The sequence below is a fragment of the Sarcophilus harrisii genome, chromosome 1 (assembly GCF_902635505.1).
Source record: "Sarcophilus harrisii chromosome 1, mSarHar1.11, whole genome shotgun sequence".
Classification (NCBI taxonomy): Eukaryota; Metazoa; Chordata; class Mammalia; order Dasyuromorphia; family Dasyuridae; genus Sarcophilus; species Sarcophilus harrisii.
In genome coordinates this window covers 11876881-11902633 of record NC_045426.1, presented here as the reverse complement: position 1 = coordinate 11902633, position 25753 = coordinate 11876881, and the positions used below count along the sequence as shown (strand labels likewise).

The following is a 25753-nucleotide window of genomic DNA, read 5'->3' as shown; positions in this document are numbered from 1 at the left end:
CCCCTTAGAACAGTGGTTAGCCCCACACAATAAATCTTTCCAGAGACAGCCCCGCTCTACATGGCCAAAGGTTGTAGGTTTGGAAAGTCCTACTCTCATCCCCCGCAAGAGAGATTTTAAAAGGGAAACCGAACAGAGCCTCTGTGGTGTCCAGTAATAATAGTTTCATGTTATATTCTAAATAGAGGGCAATATAATTGTGCAGGGACATTTCCTTCCCATTGGATCATGTCTTCTTTAGACTAAGTTGACCCTTTTTGGATTTCTCATCTTCGGCCGTGTCCCCAGACAAAGCCATGGAAGACAGCAGGCTTTGTGGAGGGCCCTTTGGTAAAATGGAAAGAAAAGATATTGGCTTTTATCTTTTATAATGGATTACTGATCACTTCTTGGTGCATGGGGAAGGAAGAGTACACGGTGACACCCAGTAATGGGCCAACTGTCAGAGCGGATGACTCAATTATATTGCCTTTCTGATTTCCTGCCTACTCTCTCCCTCCCTTCTTCCCCCACAATGTTCCACTGTTCCTAGAGAGGAACAAAATCTGTTTCTCAGTTGCTTAACAGAACTATCATGTTTGATGTTAAAAGGAAAAGTAATGGTGCCTCAAGAGGGTGAGGAGGGTCCCCAAAGTCATTCTGAGTGGTTTACATGCATACGGACATATCTGTTTTATGTGGGCACGTGGGTATGTCCGTAACTTGGTATCGTGTTTACATTTGTTTTTTCAATGTTGATTTTAACTGAACCAGATCGTAACAAAAAACTCCTTTGATTTCTTATCACCTTTGGAGATTCTTCTCCTGTCAACTTATCTAGAATTTTATTGTTATAGTCCTTATTATCATGATTTATATCATAATAAATTGATAACCCATTTCCAATGTTTACAAAGCATTTTTGCATCTACAGTCCTTTGAGATAGCATAAATATCTTTTCCCTTTTTATTGATGATGATATATCTGTGACATACGTGTACATGTATATACACATATATAAATAGAGAAGTGTGATATGTAGTATAGGTATAGAATCTCTTAAAAATAAATCCCACTGACAATATACATCAGCAACTCCTCTATATTCTCTGAATTTTAGACTCTGTAACTGAAATTTGGCCTTTTCTTTAATGGTTTAAAAGCCTAATTCTGTGAAGGGGTTCAGAAATTTTTACCAGAGGTCTATAATCTCTTTAGAAGGGATTAAGACATTTCTCTTAGGGAGTAGTCTAGGGCAGGAAGATCAAATGGGCAGCTTATGAATCCCATAAAACTTCAAATGAAAATTAAATGGGGAAATATTTAATAAAATAAACAAAAATAAAATAGAACCTAGATGATATTAATATGTGGTTTTTGAAGTCAAATGTAGCCAGCACATATCTTCTTGTAGAGATTAATGGCCTCCCTTCCAGTTGAGTTGGACACCTCTGACCTGGAGAACTGGGAGGTTCAGTAGCTTGCCTGTATCTCAGAGGTGGGACCTCTGGTGGCAAAATCTGCCCTCCACTCATGTGTGTACAGTATCATGACCCTAGCATTCATATGGAACTTAAAGTTTGCAAAGTGCTAAACATATCTTCATGTCCTCACAACAACCTTGGTGGGTAAATGCTATGGAGTCTAGAGACATCCGATATCGCCTTTCCTCTTCTTTGATGGCCGCAATCTTTACCCAGATGGGTGAGATGAGAGCTTCATCAAGGACAGAAAATAAGCTGGAATGATGGACAAGAAATAAGAAATCCTGGGATGATGGTGGGGGACGTGTGGTAGCACCTTCATAATTGAGGTACTATCTTAGACTTCCAGGCTCCATGTCTTTGACTGTTTCCCTCCTCTTTTTGCTCTTCTGTTGCTTGTAGAACATAATCCATCTAATGATTTCCTTCAAAATTTCTCATTGATCTCATTAAATTCAGATCTACCCTAGCAAAGTGAAGGAAGGCAATTATCCAGGTAGATCAAGGGAGAAAAGGTCTAATGTTGACTTCTGAATATCCAGAAAATTATGTTAATTCTGTAAGACTTTTTTCATGTAGATCTTGGCTAAGACAAAAAAAAAACTATTGGTTTACAGACTTGCTCCATCTTATTATAGCCTACACAGACAATAAAAATGAAATGAGGGGAAAAACATTTTAAATAGTACAATAGACTGTGATGTATTTGGACCAAAATTTTTTACAGAGAAAAACAATCATCTACTCACTACTTTTCTTAATAGCTTTCTTTAATTCTTTAATAATTCTTTATTATTATATTATATATATATAAATATAATTAAAGAATTATAAAATTCTTTAATAATGATGATAATAATAAAGTAGTAATAATTTTAAGACAAGACTCCTGCATTTACTAGTTTTATAACTTTAGGCAAGTCATCTAATCTCACTGCATCTTAGTTTCTTTGTCCAGAACTTCACCACAATGGTCATTCCACCATATACCTCCCGAGGTTGTTGGGTAGGTCAGATTGCCAACACAGATAAAGCATTTTTAGCTAATCGCTGCAGTGGATGACTCAGTGTCTCATAGACCTGTAATGTTGTTTTAAATTAATGAGAGGGGGTTGGCCTTGGAGTCAGAAATGCCTAAAATCCTGAATCAGGCATTTACTAGCTATATGATTAAGGACAAATCCTTATTTGGTGCCATTTTAGAATTTCCAAGTTGCCTTTCTCGGGTGTGTCTACTCTATCCTTAGTGTGTCTGTCAGTGTCTTCTGTAGAAGCTGTTATCATCCAAACTTTTTTGGGGATGCACCCTACTACCAACCTTCAGAGAAAGTCCAAGTCTTCTGACCTTTAAGAATTCAGCCTTTACAATCTTCTTCCCCTTATTCTTGCCCGTAACTAGATTAGGCTTTAGCCGAAACACTTTTTATTTTTTTTATCTATTTTATATATTTTTTAAATTAATTTTTTAACTTTTTTATTAAATCTTTTTATTTTCAAAACACATGTATGAATAATTTTTCAATATTAACCCTTGCTAAACCTTGTGTTCCAAATTTTCCCCTCCTTACCTCCACCCCTTCCTCTAGATGGCAGGTAATCCAATACATGTTAAATATGTTAAAATATATGTAGCTGAAACTTTTGCTGGAATGCCCAATTGTGCATTGGCTTGCTGTGCTCTCTGTAGGCTTGCAGGTACGTCTGATTCTTCCATTGAATCCAAACACTGCTTCTGTGACTCATCTGGTTTCATCCATTGATCACAATATTTTATTCCTTCCAAGTTAATTAAGGATTTTTTTTTTACATCTAGTTTATTCTTTTGATTGGTTGGTTCGGTAGAGATAGTCTGGACTTTTTGTAATTACGTTCATGGGGGAAGGAGAACACTTTATTACAGATACCAGGAGGTCTCAAGAAAGAGAGTCCTCAGTGTTTAAGGTTAAGCAGATGAAGGAGGTAGCTTTCTACTTATTAACAGAGCAGGAATCTCCTCATTCAAAATTGCCTTCTTTGAAAAAGTGGGAGTACAGATCTTCCTGAACTTTTAGATCTTGAAGAAATTATGAAATGGAGCAGGAAATGAGTAGTAGGTGCAAGGACAAGTGTATAGATTATCCCCAAAACTTTAGTGCCATTTAAAGCTTTAATGGAGCTAATAATCTAAAACTCTGCTGAGACTTTTGGAACATGTTGTATGATCTAATACAGCCATATTTTAGCAGTTTCTCTACTCTGAATGGCTTTGGTGGCTAAAAAGGAATCTTCACTCCTAATTCCTCAAAATGAGATGGAAAGGAGAATAAGTTGCCATAGCCACCATTTTGTTTGTGTCCCATTTCAGGAGTTGCATTTCCATCACTGCTGCTTGACTTTCTTGGCCAACTCTCCATTTGTCCAAGGACAAAGGTCATTGTCCTTTGAACCAGAGATCCCCTTTGTCTCCTTCATCTCCCATTCTTGGAGGGAACTGAAATCGCTTTCTCACATTTCTTTCCGGCTGGGCACAAGGCTTCCTGTAGATTGCCAAGGTCGATTTTTGCTTCTTTTGAAGCAGTCTTCCTAAATGGGGACAGGATTATTACCCAGAAAGCATATCTTTCCTGAAGTGTCTCCTACAATACCCATTCATTCTTCTAGCTTGACATAATGCAGAACACCTGTGGCTGAATAAAACTGAAAAGGATGTTCATTAGTTTGGGAAAATTACCCTAAATCCAAAGCCATCTCACAGATTTTTTTTTTTGTTTTGCCTGGTAGAATTCAGTTTCTAATGGGAAGAGGCCAATGAATCTTCACTAGATTGCAGGACTTAATTTTTAACCTGTTTTGGGATATCTTTGCTCCAATATTATTCCCAATAGTCCAGCAAAAAAGCTCTATGTGACTCTTTTCAGAGATGGCATTTTCATTAATTGCTGACACCTCATATGTTGGCAAAAAGCCTAATTCACAACAGCCAATCATCAGAAGCCAACTGTTTCGACACCAATTGGTGACAAATTAAAGATGTACAAATAGTACAGGATGTAAAGGACTTGTAAGAAAGTCAACAAAAGCATTTATGGTAACCTTAGACTCATTATGAGGTGTTTAAGGATCTGGGTTCTGCAGATCTTACCACAGTGAAATTCACTCTTGGATACTGGACATGTGGATTTTAGAAACAGACATACTGGTAAACAGAAGGCATAACAGATACCATCTCCTACATAAGGTTTTTCTTGATCCCCCCAATTATTAATGTTCCTACTTCCCAACCCACCAGGAAATTATTTGGTGGAGGATTTGTATTTATTTGCCTTGTACATATTAATTTTTTAGATAATATATTTTTTTCCAAATACATGTAAAAAAGGTTTTCAACATTCATTTTTTGTAAGATTTTGAGTTCTCCCTTCTTTCCCCTTCCTGTGCTAGCAAGTAATCTCATATATGAATTCATTTTTAATATATTTCCATTTGAGTCATGTTGAGAAAGAAAAATCAGAACAAAGGGGAAAACATAAGAAAGAAAAAAGCATGACAAAAGGAAGGTGAAACTACTATGCTTTGATCCATATCCCGTCTCCATGGTTCTTTCTCTGGACGTGGATGGAATTTTCCATTCAGGGTTTATTGGAATTGCTTTGAATCACTGGGTTTCTGAGAAGAGCCGCCTGTCAGTTGATCATCATGCAATCTTGCTGTTGCTGTATTATACATCTTAATTTAGCCTTGGCGTAATGTTGGCTCCTTCTCAGCACCTAGCCCAGTGCCTGGCACACAGTAGGTACTTAATGAATCCTCTTTGAATCGAATGATCTTCCCTCCCTTCTCTCTCACACGGTGATAGATGTCATCTCATCAGCTCTCACAGACTCAATGATTGGTTCTGAAGACGATTCCTAGATGTAATGGATCCAACCCTACTCTCTTCCCTGGGACTTCTCCAACTGGAGACCTCTGAACTCTACATGTTCCAAACAGAAAGAACTCATTTCTCCCCCTGAGCCTTCCTTCCTTCCCATCTTCTACACGGCCATCAAGAAAACCACTGTCTTCCTTCTCAGTTTGGGTTACAAGCATAATTTCATCCTCCATCACTCATTGGCACTAACCTCACGTACCCAATCCATTGACAAATTTTATTATATTTCTACCTTTTTCTCTTGTAAAGGTCCCTTTCTGTCCTCTGATGCTAACCCCATTGTATGGAGGTCCCATTCTAACCTTAAACCTCCTCTTGCCTAGACATGGCAGCAGGTCCTGAGAGCCTCCTTGCCTCAGTCCAGCATTTCCTAAGTTGCTCGAGTGACTTTGCTAAAGGAAAAAGTCACCTCCCTCACTCCTGTTCCATTCAGTACATCCTAGTGACTCCCTATTGCTTCTGGGCTCAAATAGAAAATCTTTTGTGTGGCCTTTAAAGCTCTCAGAACTTGGCTTCTTTATTCTTTATACTTTTAATTCATCTTCATTTTTTATTTATTAATTTATTAATATTAAATTAATTGATTAATAAATTATATATATATATTGTGCTGAGGCAGTTGAGGTTAAGTGACATGCCCAGAGTCACACAGCTAAATAATATATTTTATTCCTCTTTCACGTACTTTTTAATTAAGCAGTACTGGCCTCCTTACTATTCCTTGTATACCAACCACCATTTTGCCACTCCATGCTTTTTTTCATTGGCTCATCCCCTAAATCTGACATTCTCTCCCTCTTCATTGGAATTGGTCTGAATGGTCTCATTGTTGAGAAGAGCCACGTCCATCAGAATTGATCATTGTATAGTCTTGTTGTTGCTGCTAAGACACTTTTAAAAGGACTGGGAAAGACTTCTTGTAGAAGGTGGGTTTCAGCTAGGACTTGAAAGATTCCTCCCCTTAATCCTTGTTCTGTACGCCATAGCTGAGAAGAACAAATAAAATTTCTCATCCACATCATAAAACTTTAAATTCTTGAAGGGAATAATCATATCCTTCTGAAGACCTTCCTGCTTCCCTCCCCCCACTTCCCCCTGCCCCCAGGCTAAACCTTTTTAGTTTCTTTAATCAACTGATGCTTTAAAGATCTGTGGTCTTCACACCATCCTTGATGTCTTCCTCTAAATGTGTGCCAAAGAATTTAGCACAGTGTCTGACAAACAGCAGGCTCTTAATAAATGGTTGTAGACTTGACTCCTGAGAGTATTGAGAAGTGCTTTGCTTAGAGTGAACAGGATACTTGCCTTCGAGTCATGATGATCTGAAATCGAATCTGTTCTTAGATAATTATTAGGTCTGTGACCCTGGACAATTCACTCTAACCCTCTGACTGTCCATATCGGTCTCTGTATTCTCATTAACAAAATGGGGAAAATAATAATAATGGCTGTCAAACAAGGATGTTATAAGGATCAAGTTAGATTAGGCATGAAAAAACCTTCAAGTACTCACTGTTATTATTAACACCCCCCTCTCAGCTGTCAGTATCTTTCCTAAAATGTCTAGAACTGGATAAACTCCTTCAGATATTGTCTTATGGGGACAGAGGATAGCAAAATGCTGACACCCCTCATTGCTGACAGTGTCCCTCTCTTAAGGTTAGATTAGGATATCAATAACTTGCCATGTTACTGTTGACTCATGTTGAGTTTATGGTCCACTGAAATCCCCAGATATTTTTTTTTACTTGATCTGTTCTTCAGATCCACCCTTTTCTTCCTGAACTTTCAATGTAGATTTTTTCTTTATCTTTCATAATTCCGATCTCATTAAATTCTGTTTTCATTCTTTCGAGATCTTTTTGGATAGCCTCACCAATCATGACAGCTCTCTTTTCCCACTTCATAACATCTGCAAATTTGGCAAGAATGTCTGCCGAGCTTTCATCCAAGTCAGAGATAAAAATGTTCAACAGCCCAGGCTAAAACTTGATCTCTGGGGTACTTCACCAGAGACATCCCTGCAAGATAACAGTGAACTCAGTGGCTACTCTTTGGGTCCCGTCATTCCCCCATTTCCTAATCTAGCTGGTAGCATTGGTGGCTATTCGACAATTCTCCACCCTGTCAACAAAGATAGAATGAGGTAGTCTATTAAATGGAAGGCTAGGTATAATTTGTCTTCATCATTTCTTAGATTCAACCAGGCTGGTCGTCTGCTTTGTGTGACATGACCCATTCATGATGAAGTCGTGTTGGCTTTTAATAATTGCTATTTCCATTCTGCAGTGAATCACAATTTTACCCTTTTTATAATCACCAATTTTAATCACCCTTTTAATAACGCGTTATATTCTTTTTCTAGAGGCAGAAATGAAACTCACTTGCGTGTCAGTGGCAGACTCTACTATCATCCCTTTGTGGAAAATCAGGAAATTTGTCCTTAAATCTTGTAACCCAGTACCTATTATTTATGATTTTCCAAAGGTTCCCAACAATAGATCAATAATCACATTAACTAGTTCTTTCTGGATGTTGTAGTTTAATGGATCCAGGGCTTGGAGACTGGAATTCTTTGGAAAACCTGGGTGTTCTCTGAACATCTGTCTCATCTCTGTTTTTGACTCCTTGTTAACTCTTTTTGTTCCATCCTTCTCATCCAAAAGATGGTAATCCCCTTTAGAATTGAAAACAGAGGAAAATAATCACTGTTGTTCATTAACATCACCCCACCCACTCAGTCCCTCATCTGCAATATGAGCTGGAGAAGGAAATGGCAAAATTCTTCAGTATCTCTGTCAAGAAAATTCCAAATGGGGTCACGAAGAGTCGGACTCGATTGAGTAATAAAACACCCACTCAAATCAGTAGTCTTAGTGCTTCCCTGTTGCCCATTTCGGCCTCTTTCCAGATTACTAAAAAGCAAAATCCTTTCATTGACCTGAGTGCTGCTTCCCAGCCTCCCCTCATACTCACTACACTCTTCCCTGGAGGATTGCGGTCCTGTTTTTATCCCACCCTAGATTCTATGCCTTTGTTTTGGTGTTCCTTGCGTATATTTTGATCCTTTGTTGATGAGCTCCATGGGCAACCGCATCTGGCCCTTTAGACAATCTTCCTTTTTAAGTTGAAGATCCAGCTTTTCCTCTTCATATGCTCCAAGTTCTAGTCAAATTGGCTTATTTATTCTTGACACAGAACTTTCTACCTCTTGCTTTTGTTTATACAGGTTGTCCCCATACCTAGAATGCTCTATCTCATTATTTCTGTCTTTTAAAAATCTCTTTCTTTATTTGAAGTTTAACTCATACATCTTTTTGGTTCAGGGTGGCGGGCACATAGTAGGCATTTAATAAATTCTTAAATTAATTTAATGATAAACGATCTTAAATAAATTAATAATTGATTTAGTGAATGAATAATTAAATGAAATAATATTAATAATAATAAAATGCTGATTGGTTGTTGAAGGAAGTCTCACTAATACTAATCAGCTAATTCATGTTAATATCTTATTGTTCTCATTTTGATTCGGAATTCTGGCAGAAGCTCAGAACCGTTTATCAACTTCATGACTTGATTAATATCACAGGTTTAGGCTTAGAACCTGTCTCCAGAACTCTGCCCATATTTTCTCCAGATTGTCTCCATTTTTAGAGCACCAGTAACATTTAATCAGGACCCCTTATTGAGCTTTGCTTTTTTCTGGTGCCATCTTTATCCATATCAATGGATTTGACTTTCAACCTATTCCAGAGCCAAATTCCAAACATGTCTTCTACAGTTCAGTTATGAAATATATGGGGGATAGAACGTTGTTGTACAAGTGGCTTTGGAAACACAGACTTGGGAACTATATCCCAAGTTATACAGATTTTGATGTAAATGGTGTCAGACAGCGTGATGGAGATAGTGAGTGAAGTACTAGATTTGGGAGTCGGCAACATCCGCGTTCACATCCTGACTGGCACTTTTGAAGCAGTGTAAACAGTTGGGGAAAGAGCCCTGACTTTGGGTCAGAGGTTCTGTGTGCTGTCTGTTTGACTGAGAAGATTGTGAGACCTCTTTGGGTCTCTGTTTCCTCATCTGTAAGAGGAGGAAAATTGGATCAACTCCCTCTAGAGTCATTTCGGACCAAGGCTCTTTTGAGAGCCTTAATTAAATCAGTCAGGCTCTCTGTGAGTTAGCTTCTCTGGCCATGAAATGTAAAAAATGAAATCTGGGTGAGTGTTTGTTATAAGGTTCAAGTGAAGTAATGTCTTCAGAGCATCCTCAGAGCACTATTAAATATCACATAAATGTCAGCTATTCTCCTCCACCTTTTTCTTCTCCTTCTTCTCAGTAGCAGTAGAAATGATAGTTATTGTCGTCATTCATCTATCCATCTCCTCCTCCTCTTCCTTCTCCTCCTCCTCCTCCTCCTCATCATCATCCTCATCTTTTCCCCTTTTCTTGGATACCTTTACTATTACTCTTGACTTGCCTTGTAAATTTAATCCTTAATGCAGTATGACAAGTTCAGTTAAATTTAGGTACTTAATCAGAGTGCCTTCATTTCCATGCTCATAAAGGTTATTTTTAAATAAACATAAATATTTATTAACAAATAACATTCATCTGGATTTGCAAAAAGCTTTGCAGGAAGACTTCTTTCCTAGGTCAACTCAACCTCAGACACTCAGTAGCTGCGTGATCCTGGGCAAATCATTTCACCCTATTCCCTCAGTTTCCTCATCTGTAAAATGAGTTGGAGAAGGAAATGGAAAGCCAGTCCTATATGTCTGCCAAGAAAACCCCCAATGGGGTCACAAAGAGCAGGACATGACTGAAAAATATGGCATGACAAATTACAAATAGCATCTTATTTGATCCTTACAATCCAGGCTGGTAGGTACTTTTATTATCCTTTCTTTACACATATGGAAACTGAGGCACATGGGAATTAAGTGACTTGCCCAGGTGGGATTTGAACTTAGGTCTTCTGGATTGTAAATTCAGAATTCTATCACATGAGCCATCTTGCTGCCATAAATACATACACATACACATATATACATGTATTTATTTCTATATGTATATGTATGTGTATGCATATATTTATGTATGGCTATCTATAGAGACACAAATCTCCACACAGATATATATTCAAATATAAATAGATATTCTATCTAGATTGTAAATTTTTAAATATATAGATATAAATCTCTACATTAGATATGTTCTGATATAGCTAGATCAGATTACCATATCTATTAGAGCGACATGTCTCACATAGAGATATTAAAGTATATCTCTCTGTGGAGATATGTGTATCTCTGTAGATCTCTATGCCCATACTCGCGTATATACTCATGCATATTCTAATATAGATTATTTTACCTTTTTTTGTATTCCCACTGCTTAACACAGTACCCAGAATTGTAGGAAATGTTTAAAAATGCTTTTTTATTATCTAATATAATTTCTAATTCTGTTTCGAGCTGCTTAGTGAATAGATTTGTATTCCATGATTCCCTCCCTTACATCCCATTTTGGGCCTACTGAACATATTTTTTTTCCTCTATTTTTCACCAACAGGACACAAAAATTGCTTCACTGGAACGGAACATCCGGGACCTGGAGGATGAGATCCAGATGCTGAAAGCCAATGGGGTCCTGAATACGGAGGAGCGTGAAGAAGAGATCAAGCAAGTGGAGGTTTACAAGAGCCATTCCAAGTTCATGAAGAACAAGGTACAGTCCGAGTTTAGGGGCCCGTGACTCTGATCCTTGCGGAGTTGGACCATCCAGAAAAGTAGGATGGGATCTTTGGGTTGGGATAACATTGATGGTCATTTGTAGAGTCCAAAGGCTGTCAAGCAGTGGCGAATCTGCTGTCTCGATGGGCCAAGGATCTGGGTCCAAATTCTACCTCCTCATGGGCAATGATCTCAACTTCTTGGGCCCTAGTTTCCTCCAGTGTAAAATGAGGAGAGGAGTTCTCAGGCATTTTTTCAGCTTGAGAGCAATGACCCTATGATTCTTCTGGAAAAATTGGAGACCTTGAGCAATGTAAATGTTTAGATTTCAGGTCATAGAAAGGAAATACTATAATCTGTATTTTTTCTATGAGTAGTTTCCATGTTTCCACTGTATAGCAAGGTGGTGCAGTGAATAGAGAGCTGGGCTTGGAGTCCTGAAAATCAGAGTTAAAATTCAGCCTCAGACACTTGGTAACACTAAGTCACTTAACTTCTTCATGCCCCAGGCAGTTCTAAGATTCCTAGTTCTGGATGAGTTATCCATCTGTCCCCCTGGCAATTTCCACCTGGGAAGGTCCACCAGTCCTATATCAGATGACTTGCTGTCTTGGGGAGAAAGTACAGTACGGACGTACCTACCTTCATTAATACTTCCCCCCCACCCCCATTTACAGATAAAAATAGTTTTCAATATTCTCTTTGTAAGGTTTTGAGTTCCCAATTTTTTCTTCCTCCCTCCCTTCCCTACTCCTTAGGAGAAGCTTTCCTTGGTTCTTTCCTCTTTTTTCCTGGATTTTCAACAATGAGAAGAAGGAACTTTCCGTCTAATCTCCATTTTTGTTCTAATTTTGAAATTATTCGTTCATATCTTTCTGATATTCTTTTGGCTGTTGCCGTGGAGTGTTGCTAGATCAGTTGAGATAGTAGCTTTGTGCTTATATTTTTTAAGTTGAAGTACTGGACTTCTTCCTTTTTTTCTTCCCCTCTCCTTCTTGTCTTCCCCTCCTTCTTTTCTTCTTCTCCCTTTCCTCCACCTCCCCTTTTACCCTCTCCCCTCTCCTGCCTACTTCCAGTCAGGCCTGCCTTATTTCTTCTACATTTAATTTTGGTTTGTTCATCTGTTTCATTCAGGGGGAGTCCTGAACAGATCTTTCTCGTACTTTTGTTTTTTTAAGTGTCTCTCTCTGTCTCAAGGGTATTTCTTCTTAAAACTAAAATCTTTGTATTACAATAAGCTTTGATTGCCTCTGTGTTCTTGTTCCAGGTTTAAATCCTATTTATTTCTTTATAAAGGGAGGGAGTGTTAGACTATTGTGGTTTTCTGTGAGAAAACTGTAGGGGAGCAGGAAGGATTTCTTTTTCAAGTTAGAAACAAAGACAGCTGGAAAGGGAAGACCACTTGGTGCCTTCCTTTTGTGCATTGTGGCTTTCTTGCAAATGTGCCGAAATCATGGATCTAGAGCTGACCTCCTGGGCCATTGAGCCTGACGCCATTCTTTTTTGGTGGAAGAACCTGAAAATCGCCCATTCGAGGGAGTCAGTGAGTTTCAAATTCAGATCCTCTGCTTCGTATAGAGCTATGGATCCAGAATCATAGATTCTGAGCTGATTATATAGCTCAGACACTTTAGATTTCTCTAAAGTGTGAAGTGATAGAAAGTGATAGATAAGCTTGTAGATCTAGAGCTTAAAGGAATCCTAGGGATTATCTAGTATCTAATTCCCTCTTTTTACAGATAAGGAAACTGAGCTCCTGACTTGCTCAGTGTCATACTGGTAGTAAGAGGTGGGCTTCGGACTGAAATCTCCAGGGCCGGTGACTTCCCACAGTCGTGCTTTTCTCCCCATGTCAGTACAAGAGAATGGTTAGGGTCTGTTAGGAAATTTAGCCCTTTGGCTGAGTAGATGAACCTGGAACTCAACAAGGAGAATTTTGGAAGGATCCCATATCACTCCTTCAGTTTGGGGTCTGACAAAATGAAAGATCCGTTTTCTTAAACAGCTGCTGTTCCCTGGCTCCCTCTTACAGCTGGGGAGCCCCTCTCTGGATGGAATCGGAGGTACATCCCCTATATCAGAGGTACATCCCCTGCATCGGAGGAATGGAGTTGCCCAGTCCGGTTCTCAGGAGGGCATCTCTGTCGTCCCAGAGGCTCAGAGATAGCCTGCTGGGCCAGCCACATTTGGCCAGGACTCTCTGATCGCCCGCCCTCCTCACGTCTCTCAGCAGCCCTGTTCATCATCTCGCCATTACCCATGTCACCAGAAGATCTTCATCATGCCGCTCGTCACGATCCCTATCAGTGGGGGCCACATTGGTCTGGAGGCCAGAGCCCACGATTGGCTGGCGGTGGAAGGCCAGACAAGGCTCTTTTTGTGCCCGAGAGTGAGGGGCCCTCGGGCTTCTAGGTTACTGAGTCCAAGTCTTTATTATAAAAGGAGCCAAAGGACAAAGGCAAAGAGACAAATATGGGCACTGCCAGTGGAACTGCGATGCTCTGTGGCGAGGGAGAGCTGCGTGGCTTTCATGAGGCGGGATTGATCCAATCAGTCGTCTCTACCAAGCGTCCATCATTGGAATTAGAACCAACTCGGGACAGGCCCCAGCACATGCACAAGTTCCTTTGTCTCTGTTTCAGGCATATTTTTAAGACCAAACAGGAGGCTATCTGCATCCCTAGAGGGACTTTCTTACTGGAAGATTACTTTGTGAATGATATCACAAATCTGGTGTGTTTGTGTGTGGACACACACATGGATATGTCTACACAATATATACACATGCAAGCGCACACATGTGGGTTCATGGATAAATACAAGTGACCAAGAAGAAATGTGTTTTAGATAGATGGCCTTGGAATCAGGATCCTAGCAGATTGCCCTAATTTGGGGACCAATTAGCTGTATCATCTTGGCCAAGTCATTTTATGAGCTGTTTCCATATTGTAGAATGAGAGATTTTTATCTGAACCCTGGCTGGAGTCTGTTAGAAGGGACTCCCCAAGCTGCAGCCTTCATCACTAGTGGCCATAAGGAAGTGAGATCCTTTCGGTCAGTCTGATCTGAGGGAAGGGTGAGATTTCAGTCCAAAGCCCACCTCTTGCTACCTGTGTGACACTGAGCAAGTCATGTGACCTCTCTGGGACTCAGTTTCCTCATCTGTAAAGAGAGGGAGTTAGGGACTAGAGAGTCCCTAAGGTACCTTTAAGCTCTAGATCTACAGCAGCTCCAGGTGAGAAAACAATTGCAGCAACGTGAAGCTGTGGCCCAAGATCCAAGCACGTGGGCAGCCTGGAAGGCTGGACGGGGTCTGGGGCTGCATCTTTATCTGCTCAGATAAAGTTCATATGTTTCTCACTATCAAACATCTAATTTATTTACCTAAAATAATCTGTTCTCATTCTCTGTCTCCCCCCCCCTTCTCTCCCTCTTTCCTCCTTCCCTCCCCCCTCTTTCTATCATTGTCTTTCTTTTCCTTCTTTCTCCTCCTCTCACAATGCTCTTAACCCCTTCTCTCCCTCCATCTCTATTTCTGTCTTTCTTTGTCTCTCTTTCCGTCTCTTTGTCGCTTTCTTTCTGTCTCTATCTTTCTCTTTAAATCTTTCTGTCTCTTTTTCTCTTTGTCTCTTTCTCTTTGTCTCTCTGTCTCTGTCTTTGTTTCTTTCTTTCTCTTTGCTCTCTATCTTTCTCTGTTTCTCTTTGCCTTTTTGTCTGTCTTTGTTTCTCCCTCTCTGTCTTTCTCTTTCTTTGTCTCTTTGTTTCTCTTTCTCTTTGTCTCTGTCTCTCTCTGTCTCTTGTTTCTCTCTTTCTGTCTCCTCTTTCCTCTCTCCCCCTTCTTTCCCTCTCTTTCTCTTTCAATGTATTTGAGAAACACAAGCTTGCAAGCCCCTGTGGGATCATGTGCCACCCCAATGGTTCCATTCCTATTTTTAAATGACGGAGTTAGGATTCAACATTCTAAGAGGGATGATTAGGGTATGGGTTTTCTCTAAACAAAATGTTGACTTTTATGTTGAGGGCCTGGCAAAATTTTGACTCCATCTTCATTATCCCAAACAACAAACAGTGGTTGGATGCTATTTTTTTAACTGGCAAAATAATGGTGCGCCAATTCAGCCTTTTGGGTCAAAATCGGCTAATGAAGCTCGTTGGGCCGCTCTTCAACTAAAGGCCGGTACTCTACCACTGGCCGCCACCTCTTTGTCCTTTGAATAATGAGCAGGGGGGGAATTCCCGGGTGTCCTCCCTGTGAAGAAGGCTCCGTTTGGGGCCCGGCTGCTTCCCCGCTCAGGCCTTTGGAGCTCCCACTTCCCCGGCAGCTGCCAACGATGCCCTCGACCGCCCGCGCCGGTCGGCCCCTTTGTTCTGGATTTCCAGCATATTTCTCACCAGCCCCTGACAGACTGGGAGCCCCCGGCCCAGGCTGCTCCATTGCCGGCGTGCCCTCCTAGCGATGCGAGGGCTGAATCGGGATGACAAAGAAGCTGTTTTTCTTGGCGAGCTCGTCTCTTGTGGGGCGCTCGAGGCGTCCCAGATGGAGCTGGGGGAAGAGCCTTCAGGAGAGATGAAGTGGGTGCGATGCTCACACGGGCCCTCCAAATGTGTGATGTCATTCAGACCGGCCGCGGCTCAGCCTCCCCTTGCCTTTGCGGGCCTGCATTTCTGATTGCATCATTTCCCATTTTTATCCAATTATGGCTGCAAGGAGGAACGTCTCCCCTTCCCCCACCAAGGAGATTACATTTCTCTTAGAAAGATATTCTTTGGCCCCTTCCCCCACTGCCCCTTTCTTCCCCCATCAGCATTGGGGCCATTACAGGATGTCCAACCCAATCACTTCCTTTCACAGATCAGGAAACTGAGGCCTAGGGAGGCAATGGTCACACACAGGGAGTGCCAGAAGTAGGTTTGAATCCAGTGCTTCTGTCTGGGTTATGTTTTCTCCAGTGCCCACTTCCGTCATCTCCAACTCTCTCTGACCCCAGGTGGGGTTTTCCTGCCAAGGACACTGGAACAGTTGGCCATTTCCTTCTCCAGCTCATTTTACAGAGGAGGAAACTGAGGCAGACGGGGCTGAGTGATTTGCTTAGGCTCCCCCACTAGTGAGTGTCTGAGGATGGATCTGGGCTGATGAAGATGAGTCTCCCCGACTGCTCTGCCTCTTGCAGCTCAGCCTAAATCCTAATCTTCCCCAGTGGCTGGAGGTCCCAAGAGCTTCTCTGCGGGGCCGGGCCAGCGGGTGTCTGAGGAGGACGGAGGTCCCGGGGCCCGGAGAAGCCTCGTCTCCGGCTGGCAAATAGTTCCCTCCTGGTGGGGGCTGGGGGGGGGACACTCACGGGCATCTCCTCTCCAAAGGGCCCCGGCCTTGCAAGGGGCTCAGTCAGGATTATAAACTACTCGGACACACGTGTGACTGGGCAGAGCCAGGCTGTCGGAGGCCTCCAGTGGTTCTGAGCATATTAACTGTTGCTTGAGGCCATCGGGCTGAAGTAAAGGACTTGCTCAGGATCACAGGGGGGCGAGTGTCTGAGGCTGGATCTGAACTCGGGGCTGGTGTTCCAGGTGCTCCCCGGCTGCCCTGAGGGTCTCCATGGCAAAGAGCAAATGGAGATTTCTATTTTCTTGTGGTCCTGGGTCTCCCTTTCCTTGTGCATCTCTTTGTTTGTGTGTATGAGAGAGAGAGAGAGAGAGACAGAGACAGAGAGACACAGAGAGACAGAGACAGAGATAAAGAGAGAGACAGAGACACAGACAGAGACGGAGAGACACAGAGACAGAGAGACAGATTCAGAGAGAGACAGAGAGACAAGACAATGAGAGAGAAAGAGAAACAGAAAGAATGAGAGACATACAGACGGGGGAGGGGGAAGAAAAGGCGGGGTTGGGGGGAGAGCAAGCACATGACATGATCACCCCCTCTCCCCCCCCACGGGGCTGACTTGAGCCGGAGGGCAGCGTTGGCAGCGGGCCGGTCCCCCGGGGCCGCCCCGGAGCAGGCCCAGCGGAGCCTTAGGGCCTTGGCTCCTTCCGGGACGCGCAGCTCACTGACCCCCGCACGCTCAGGGGCCGCGGGGCCGGGGCAGTCCCTTGGCTGTTCCGCAGTGAGGGAGACCGCGCCTGACCAGAGGGGCCGCTCCTTTGCAGGCTCCGAGGTCTGGCCAGGCCGGGCCGCTCTCCCTTCCGCGCGGCTGGGGGGAAGAGGGAGGCCAGATCCTTTCCCGGGCCCGGGACCTGGAAGGCCGCTCTCGGGCCCCGGGCCGCGGGTTTGGGTGCGGGGGGGGGGCATCAGTCCTGGGGCCCGGGCGGGGGGTGAGGGAGGGCCCCCAGCTGCTCCCCGGGCTCCGGCCAGCCCCCCCTCTGCCTGCCCCTCCCCCCAAGAGCTGCGGGGCCCCCTGGGGGGAGGTGGCGCCCCCTGCGGGCGGCCCTCCCCGCCCCTGACAGGAGCGCTCCCGTTCCAGGTGGACCAGCTGAAGCAGGAGTTCTCCAAGAAGGAGTCGGAGCTCCTGGCCCTACAGACCAAGCTGGAGACGCTCAGCAACCAGAACTCGGACTGCAAGCAGCCATCAGGGGCCTCCAAGGTCTCTGACCCCAAGAGCAGCGCGCCGCCATCCTGCAGACCGAGGTAAGGGCCTCCCCCGGCTCGGCCCGGCCCAGGCGGGGCCCGCTGGCACCCGCGGACCGGCAGGGGCGGGGGAGGCCTGAGGCGGGCTCGGTCCCGCGCCCGCCACGGGCCGGCGGGGCGCGGGGGAGGGCAAAGGGGCCCTGGGGCCGAGAGCTGGGGCTCAGGTCCCGCCGCCACGGACCGGCAGGGGGCGCGGGGGAGGCTGAGAACTGGGGCCCGGGTGCCGCCGCCTCGGACCGGCAGGGGGCGCGGGGGAGGGCAAAGGGGCCCTGGGGCCGAGAGCTGGGGCTCAGGTCCCGCCGCCACCGGACCCAGGGCGCGGGGGGCAAGGCCCGGGCTGCCTGGGGCTCGGTCCCCCGCCCTCCGCCCCAGGGCGCGGGGGAGGCTGAGAACTGGGGCCCGGGTGCCGCCGCCTCGGACCGGCGGGGGCGCGGGGGAGGGCAAAGGGGCCCTGGGCCGGAGCTGGGGCCTCAGGTCCCCCCCCTCTCCCCCCCCCCCCCCCCCCCCCCCCCTTCCCCCCCCCCTTCCCCTCCTCCCCCTCCCTCCCCTCCTTCCTCTTTTCTCCGGCCTGGCCTCCCGTCCTCTTCTGCCTCCACTGTTCAGGGCTCCCTATGCCCTGGCTCCTGCCCGTTACTTCCCTGAAGAATGTTTTGGTTTCTGTACTCACCTCTGGCCCAACCAAGGGAGCCCCCTGCTCTTCCTCGGTGAAGTGAAGGCGATTTCACTCAAAAAGTCACCACCCAGGGCCCTGTCTGTGCTTCTCTCCTCCTCCTCCTCTCCCCCTCCTCCCCTCCTCTCCTCTCCCCCTCCTCCTCCCCTCCCCTCCTCCCCTCCCCTCCTCCCCTCCCTCCTCCTCCCCTCCCCTCCTCCCTTCCTCCTCTCTCCTTCCTCCCCTCCTCCTCCTCTCCCCTCCCTCCCCTCCTCCCCTCCCCTCCCTCCTCCCCCCTCCTCCCCCTCCCCCTCCTCCCCCTTCTCTTCTCCCTCTGCTGTGCCTTCCAACTGCCCTAAAACTTTGTCACTTGTTTTGGGTTGGACCTTAAACTCTTTGACCAACACGGGGAGCCAAGATTTTGCCACTTTCTTGCTCCAACAGAAAGTGGATTCTGGGTAATTCACATCTCTTAGCTCACAATTCAGTCTGGCCTCAAAAGCCCACAAGATGGGAAGCTCCGCGCTGCTTGTGACTCTCCGTGACTTTGTGAGGGATCCCATCACCTGGTGATTTGTGCTGAGACCCTGGGTAGGCAGAGCAGCCAAGGCTGTTCCTCTCCCCCTCCCCTCCCTCCCCTCCTCCCCTCCTCCTCTCTCCCTCCTCCCCTCCCCTCCTCCCCTCCCCTCCCCTCCTCCCCTCCTCTTCTCCCTCTGCTGTGCCTTCCAGCTGCCCTAAAACTTTGTCACTTGTTTTGGGTTGGACCTTAAACTCTTTGACCAACACGGGGAGCCAAGATTTTGCCACTTTCTTGCTCCAACAGAAAGTGGATTCTGGGTAATTCACATCTCTTAGCTCACAATTCAGTCTGGCCTCAAAAGCCCACAAGATGGGAAGCTCCGCGCTGCTTGTGACTCTCCGTGACTTTGTGAGGGATCCCATCACCTGGTGATTTGTGCTGAGACCCTGGGTAGGCAGAGCAGCCAAGGCTGTTCCTCTCCCCCTCCTCCCCTCCCCTCCCCTCCCTCCCCTCCCCCTCCCTCCCTCCTTATTGGTCTCACTCTGCAGCTCACCTGGTTCCAGGGAACCACCTCATTTTAGGATGGCCATACTCTGAGTCAGGAAGAGGAGGCTAAGGTGGGGGGGGGGAGGGACAACTCAGACCTCCCAGACCTTCTGAGTGTTCCCTTCTTCCCATCAGGGTAGTTTTTTTCTATCCTCCCCGGAACAATAGGGACAGCTGCTGCTGCTGCTCTCCCCCCATTTTATCCTACACTACCTCCCCCTCCCTGCTGTAACTGGGGCTGTTTCGAGGATGGTTCCCCAACCATCAGACTCTGGTCCTGACTTTGCTCTTCTTATGCCCTGATTTCTTTCTCTTGTGTCTGCTTCCATTCAACATGGCCCTCCATGGAGTTCTGGAAGCCCAGGCCCAGCCCTCAGATTGTGTCCCACTGTTGGCTCCGCTATGTGGCCTGTGGGCAATTCACTCATAGTCATTCAGGTTTCCCGCCATCGCCAGCTTCAGGATTTTTAGCAGAAAAGGACTTTGGGGGCTATCTGGTCCTTTCCTTAATTTTACACATGAGGAAACTGAGTTCTCAGGCTTGGAAGCAGCTCCTACGCTCGCAGTGAGCATTTATCCACCACCCACTGGGCAGGTGACTGTTCCCACACCCCTAGTCCTTCCCCACATCTCGCCCCATTCCACAGAGAAGGAAAATGAGGGAGAGGAAGCACCGTTACAGAACATCATCCCAGAGGGAAGTCTCCTAGTGGCTCACACTCCGTCCCCATTCCTTCTTCATTCAATACCTTTCCATCATTTCTTTGTTAACTTCTGTGTCGAACTTAGTTTTTCTTTATCTAAAATGAAAAATTCTCAACAAATAAAAAGCTGCCTCTGGGCCCTTGGTGAGAAGGAAGGCCGCTTCCAGCCTTGGAAGCACAGGGGAGAACGTGGCCCTTTATTTTAGGACCATTTTTGCTGATGGAGCCTGGAGTGTGGCTTATGTTCACAATGAACAGGCCATTAGAAATCACATTTCAATCTGCGCCCACACAAACACCTACTTACTAAATACTAAATCCCTTCATCCCCTTTCAAACTTACTTGTATTTTTCCCACTTGGTCGGCCCTCTGCTCTCTCTTCCAATTCTCGGGTCCATGTGGAAGATTTTGGCTCTGTTCTAACCAATAGACTGAATTCTAGTCTAAACTATGGGCAGAGGGAACTGATAAAATGGACCACTGGGTTTAGAGACAAGAGCGTTGAATTCTAATGGCAGCATCCACTTTGTACCTTTATGTTTCTCCTTTGACCTCTGGGTCTCCTTGATCTCTTTTATAAAATGAAAGGCTTTGAGCTGATGGTTCATCAATGAGTCAGTATTCCTTCTATTAAGTGCCTACTATATGCTATGGGCTGGGGATACTGAGACAAAAATGGAATGAGGGCCCTCAGGGAGCTTCTGATGGTGGGGAGACAACATATGCAAGAATGTACATGTTTACAGAATAACATAATTTAGGTGCAGGGAAGGCACCAGCAGCTGGTGAGATCAGGAAAAACTTCATAGGGAAAGTAGGACCTGAACCACATTTTGAAACAAGGTAGGAACTCTAAGAGGTTGAGGTGAGCTAGGGCTGGACAAAAGCAGGGAGACTGGAGATTTAAGAAGAGCCCTTTGTTGTGATGGCGATAAAAGTCATTAAATCTGGGAAGGGAGAGTGGGGTCTGATTAGAAAGGGCTTTAAGCAGCAGAAGGGCCTCTATCTGGTCCTAGAGACCAGAGGAGTTTATTGAGCACGGGACTGACTTAGTCTTAGGAAAATCACTTTGGCAGCTGTGTGGAGCCTGAGCTAGAGCAGATTGGGAGACCATTTAGGAGGCAATTATCATCGTCCAGGCAAGTGGTGATGAAAATCTGAGCTGGGGGCTGGGAGGTGGGAGGGGGGGAGGGCAAGGAAGGGAAAGGGACCTCTGGAAGGCACAGGCTATTTGTTCATGACAAGGCTATTGCTGATGGTTTGGACCATGTCTTTGCTCACTCTGCCCCCACTCCCCAACATACAAAGACTCAAGCAAAATAGTTCTTTAGATCAACAAAGCATTGGCCATGAGCTTGGATAGGGATGTTCTTCCTTTCTGCTGCTTTGAAGGCACAGGCAGCAATGGGAACATGATGACTTTATCAGCTGGCAATACGTTGGGATCTTTCTTCCTTCCTTCCTTCCTTTGTCTCTCTTTCCCTTTTCTCTCCTTTCTTCTTTCTTTTTGTCTCTTCTCAGTGTCTCCTTCTCTCTCTTTCTCTTTGTGTGTCTCTCTTTCTCTGTGTCTTTCTCTCTGCTTCTCTATCTCTGTCTCTGACTTTCTGTCTCTCCTCTCTCTGTATATCTCTCTGTCTCTGCCTTTTTGTCTCTCTCTGTGTCTCCATGTCTCTGTCTCTTTTTCTTACATCTCTCTGCAAAAGGAAATGGAAAAAGTTCCGTCGCTGACAGGAAGCAATTTAAGGTAGAATTAGTGATAATTGGCCGATCCTTTGCAAAGGGCTCTTGGCAGTGGGGCAGGCTACATTAAGGGGATGGTTTTCCTTTTAATTTTTTTCTCTGAGAAGCAGAAGGAAACAAGCGCCTGCAGGGCGTAAGGAAGAGATGTGGGCCCTGATGGCCTTGTATCCCCAGCAAAAAGGACCCCCTTGCATATTCCGAGAAGAGCTCACAACACTTGCATCTGGAAATCCAAAGACTGAGCCATTTCTTGTCATCTCGCTCAGGGAGAAAAGAGCTCTTTCCATGGCAGTAAGGGGGTGGGATGGGGAGGGAGATGGCTCCTTTTTTTCTGGAAAGGCTGTGCTGTCAGCAGCCTTTGGGTACCTTTTCCTAACATGTCGCCTGCAGAAGTTTCCACCACGGGCTTTTGGCTCCTAGGGGATTTGCCTTGGGTGGTAGTGGTAATCCTGGGTGGAGGGAGGGTTGGCGGGAGCTGGCTGGGGCTGGTTTCATGGCACTGTGGTTTGGCTACTGGTCTTGTTTGTTTTAGCTCGCACACATGTCCAGACGCTATTTGACATGTGAGTCATAAATCAATAGAATAACGATTCTGCACATACAGAGATACCACACAATGCATAACATAATATTTTGTTTTTCAAAAATAGCTTCAAAGGCTTCCAAGGCCAAGATCCCGAGTTTCCTATCCCCCTCCATGTTTCTTGTTTAAATTCCATGCTGTTAATCCAACAGACATCAAGGAAGGCGGCCTAGTCCCAACACAAGAGGGATGGCGGCCATGGCTCTAGAAGAAGAGCACCGGCGTTTAGGATAAACAAGGACAGGAGTTTTGGAGGAATAAAATGACACAGATCAATGGCAAACTAGACCATCTGAGAGAGCAGCTAACTTGTGTATTCCAATATACCCAATTTTCCTTCATTGACTATTCAGGGCGTCATGTCATGAGAGATGGGACAACTGTTGGGCGGCTGGGGGGTTCCCTGGTATACTCAAGAGTTTTAGAGGAAGCCTGTGGTGTGTTGGGCAGACCCTCTGTGGAGCCCTTACGGGAGAGCTGAATGAGACGGGCCTAGGAGAGCTGTGCCTCTGTGGTACCCTCCATCATCAGAGCGATCACCCACTGGGCATCTCTCAGTGGACGCCACATTCATTCGGTGTTGTGATAACTAGAGTAGTTTTATGGATCTCAAATGGGCACTTGTTGGAGCATTCACTGAGAGATGGAGAATGAAGATGGCACTGATAATATTTTATGTCAGTGATGTCTTAGGAGGTGGGGCCTTCCTGACTTTACCAAACCTCAGTCTGTGTTTCTCCCATCTAGCTGCTGTGTCCTGGCCAGAGGCCCGTATGATTTTGCTTTGATATTCGGTGGGAGTGAGGTGAAGGGGTGATAGGGGGATTACTTGGCTTCAGAATTGGGGGCGTAGCATTTCACATGCATTCCTTATTTTTTTATGTCATGGAATGCCACAGAGAAATGTAGCTCATCGGGGAATGGGGGTCTTTCATTTTTGTTCCTAGTCTGATGTCAGGGAAAGTTAGATTTATTTTGTTTTCTGGCCCTTTCTTCCACATTTACACTGATCTCCAAACTCTTAAGCATGAGAGAAGTATTATTCTTGGAAGAATATTCAATATTTTTTGGAAGATGCATTGCATAAAAAGAACACTTAACGCCCACTTCTCTACTTCTATAGTTATGAAACATTATCTGTGCTTTGATATTCATTTTTTTATTTTTAAACTTCATTGTGGGTTAGGGACAGAAGGTGCTAAAAATCACAATTGTTTGGCTGTCTAGAAACATCAGCATGCTGTTATAATCAGAATATGAGGATCTCATCCTGTGAGCATTGAGTAAACAGTAGTGGAAGAATGGGAGTTCATCAATATTTGAGATTTTTGAATGAAAGGAATCGACAAAGCATCGGGTAGGTGCTATTAACTGGGAGAATAGCTGGTACATGAATAGCTTATGCAATGATTACAGCATTGTAAAGGGGAAAAGCAATTTGAAAAGTGCCAGAATTTGGAGCTGTACAGTGACCAGATGTGACTTCAAAGGATTGTGGTTGAAGCACGTTTCCCATGCCCAGAGAGGTGGGGGAACCAAATGGAAGAAAGAAGACAGTTGTTTTTGGGCGTGGCCAGTGTAGAGACCGATTCTTATTGATTCTACTTCTTTGTTACCAGGCAGGATTTTACTTTGTTATTTTTCTTGGAGGGTGGTGAAGGGGAGTTAGTGATAGTAATATACCCTAGTCTCCCCACCAAAAAAAGAAAAAAAGAAAGAAGAGAGGTCAATGAAGAGAATGCACAAAAGAGAGTAGAAGGAAGTTGAGGGGAGATACAGACAACCAGGACAGCTTTGAAACTCCCATATACTTAAAAAAAAAAAGAATCAGAGAAGACATAATAGAAATTCATGGCTTCATATGCAATTTTCTTCTGTTCTTTGTAAATGGGAATATTGGTATTTGTTGCTGTTTTTCAGTTTTAGAATAACAAAATATAAAAATTTAAAAAATTGTCATAAATTCTCTCAGGAGAGGTATAGGAAGGATTTAATGAAGACAATTTTGTAGTGTCTTTAAAGGCATCAGGATCCACTTCATTGGATACTTGGTTATTTAATATTGCCAAAGGAACATTGGGAAAGATGGTTCAGGATTAAGAAATGAAAAAAATTGAAGGTGTATAGATGATTAGAACTTTTTCACAAGAATACTTTAGAAAGAAAAGAACTGAAAAGGATACAGCTTGGTGAGCATTGAGCAACATCAACACAATATGGAACTGATTATTTTCTGTAAGGAAATGACAAGTTTTTTGAGGTGGGAGTGTTTGAGTACCAATGCCTGTGTGTAGTTGGGATACTAACTAATGAGTAAAAAAAGCCAAAATCAATACCAAATCAGGATAAAGACTTTTTTTTACCTTCAATGAAAAGTTATTTGTAAAGGCAGTTGGTGGCACAGTGGATAGAGTCCTGGGTCTCAACTCAATGAGATCTGACTTCAGATCCATTCTCAGACATGCTTCCTAGCTGTGTGCGCCTGGAAAAGTCACTTAACCTGTGTTTGCCTCAGTTTCCTTAGCTGTAAAATCATATAATAGTATTTACCTCCAGGTTTGTTGTGAGGATCAAATGAGATGATGATAGTAAAACTCTCAGCACAGCGCCTGGTGCATAGTAAATGTTACATAAATGTTTCTTCTACTGTTCCTTAGGCTTCTTCCCTTCCCTTCTTTCCCAAGCAGTCCCTTGAATCTGACAAAACCCTCATCATTGAAGTTTAAGCGATCTAAAACAATCGGCAAAATAAGGAGGCCAAAAGACCTCAGAAATCATTTTGATGAGCAAACAATTGACCTTTTAAATAATTAGAGTTTCATGATATGACCGTCTATGGAAAGGCTGTTTTAAAATATAAACTCATTTGGCATTATGGGAAGAAGAAGATAACAGAAACTTATGAGCAATATTGTCTCATTGTCTCAATAAAAAAGAGAAAACATGAAGGGAAAAACTCATCTACTGGGATGTTGGCTTAAGACTCAATAGGTCAAATTATTTCACGTGCAGAGGGTAAGCTTCTGAAAGTAGGATATTGGATTCTTTTTGTGTCCCTGGTGCTTAGCACAGTGCTTGACACATAGTGATGGCTTATTAAAGAGGTTTTGTTAATTTGTTCATTCAAGAACCTTGAAGGTTCAAAAGGGATAGATGAGTCAGGACTCTTAGAAATGGAGAGGGTTCTTACAGTGACGAGGTTAGGAGGCATTTGAATTTTAAAATATGACTATTTTAGGGAAGGGATACAGTTATTAAGATTTTAACTTTTGT

General features: G+C 44.4%; 1 protein-coding gene across 1 annotated transcript in view; it reads left to right on the top strand.

Moving 5' to 3' along the window:
• Positions 1 to 25753, top strand: part of ERC2 (ELKS/RAB6-interacting/CAST family member 2) — a 981774-nt gene that overhangs the window by 264198 nt on the left and 691823 nt on the right. The window contains 3 exon segments of the mRNA XM_031952165.1: positions 10952 to 11107; positions 17574 to 17697; positions 17700 to 17737. Coding sequence (XP_031808025.1) covers positions 10952 to 11107; positions 17574 to 17697; positions 17700 to 17737 — 318 coding nt within the window.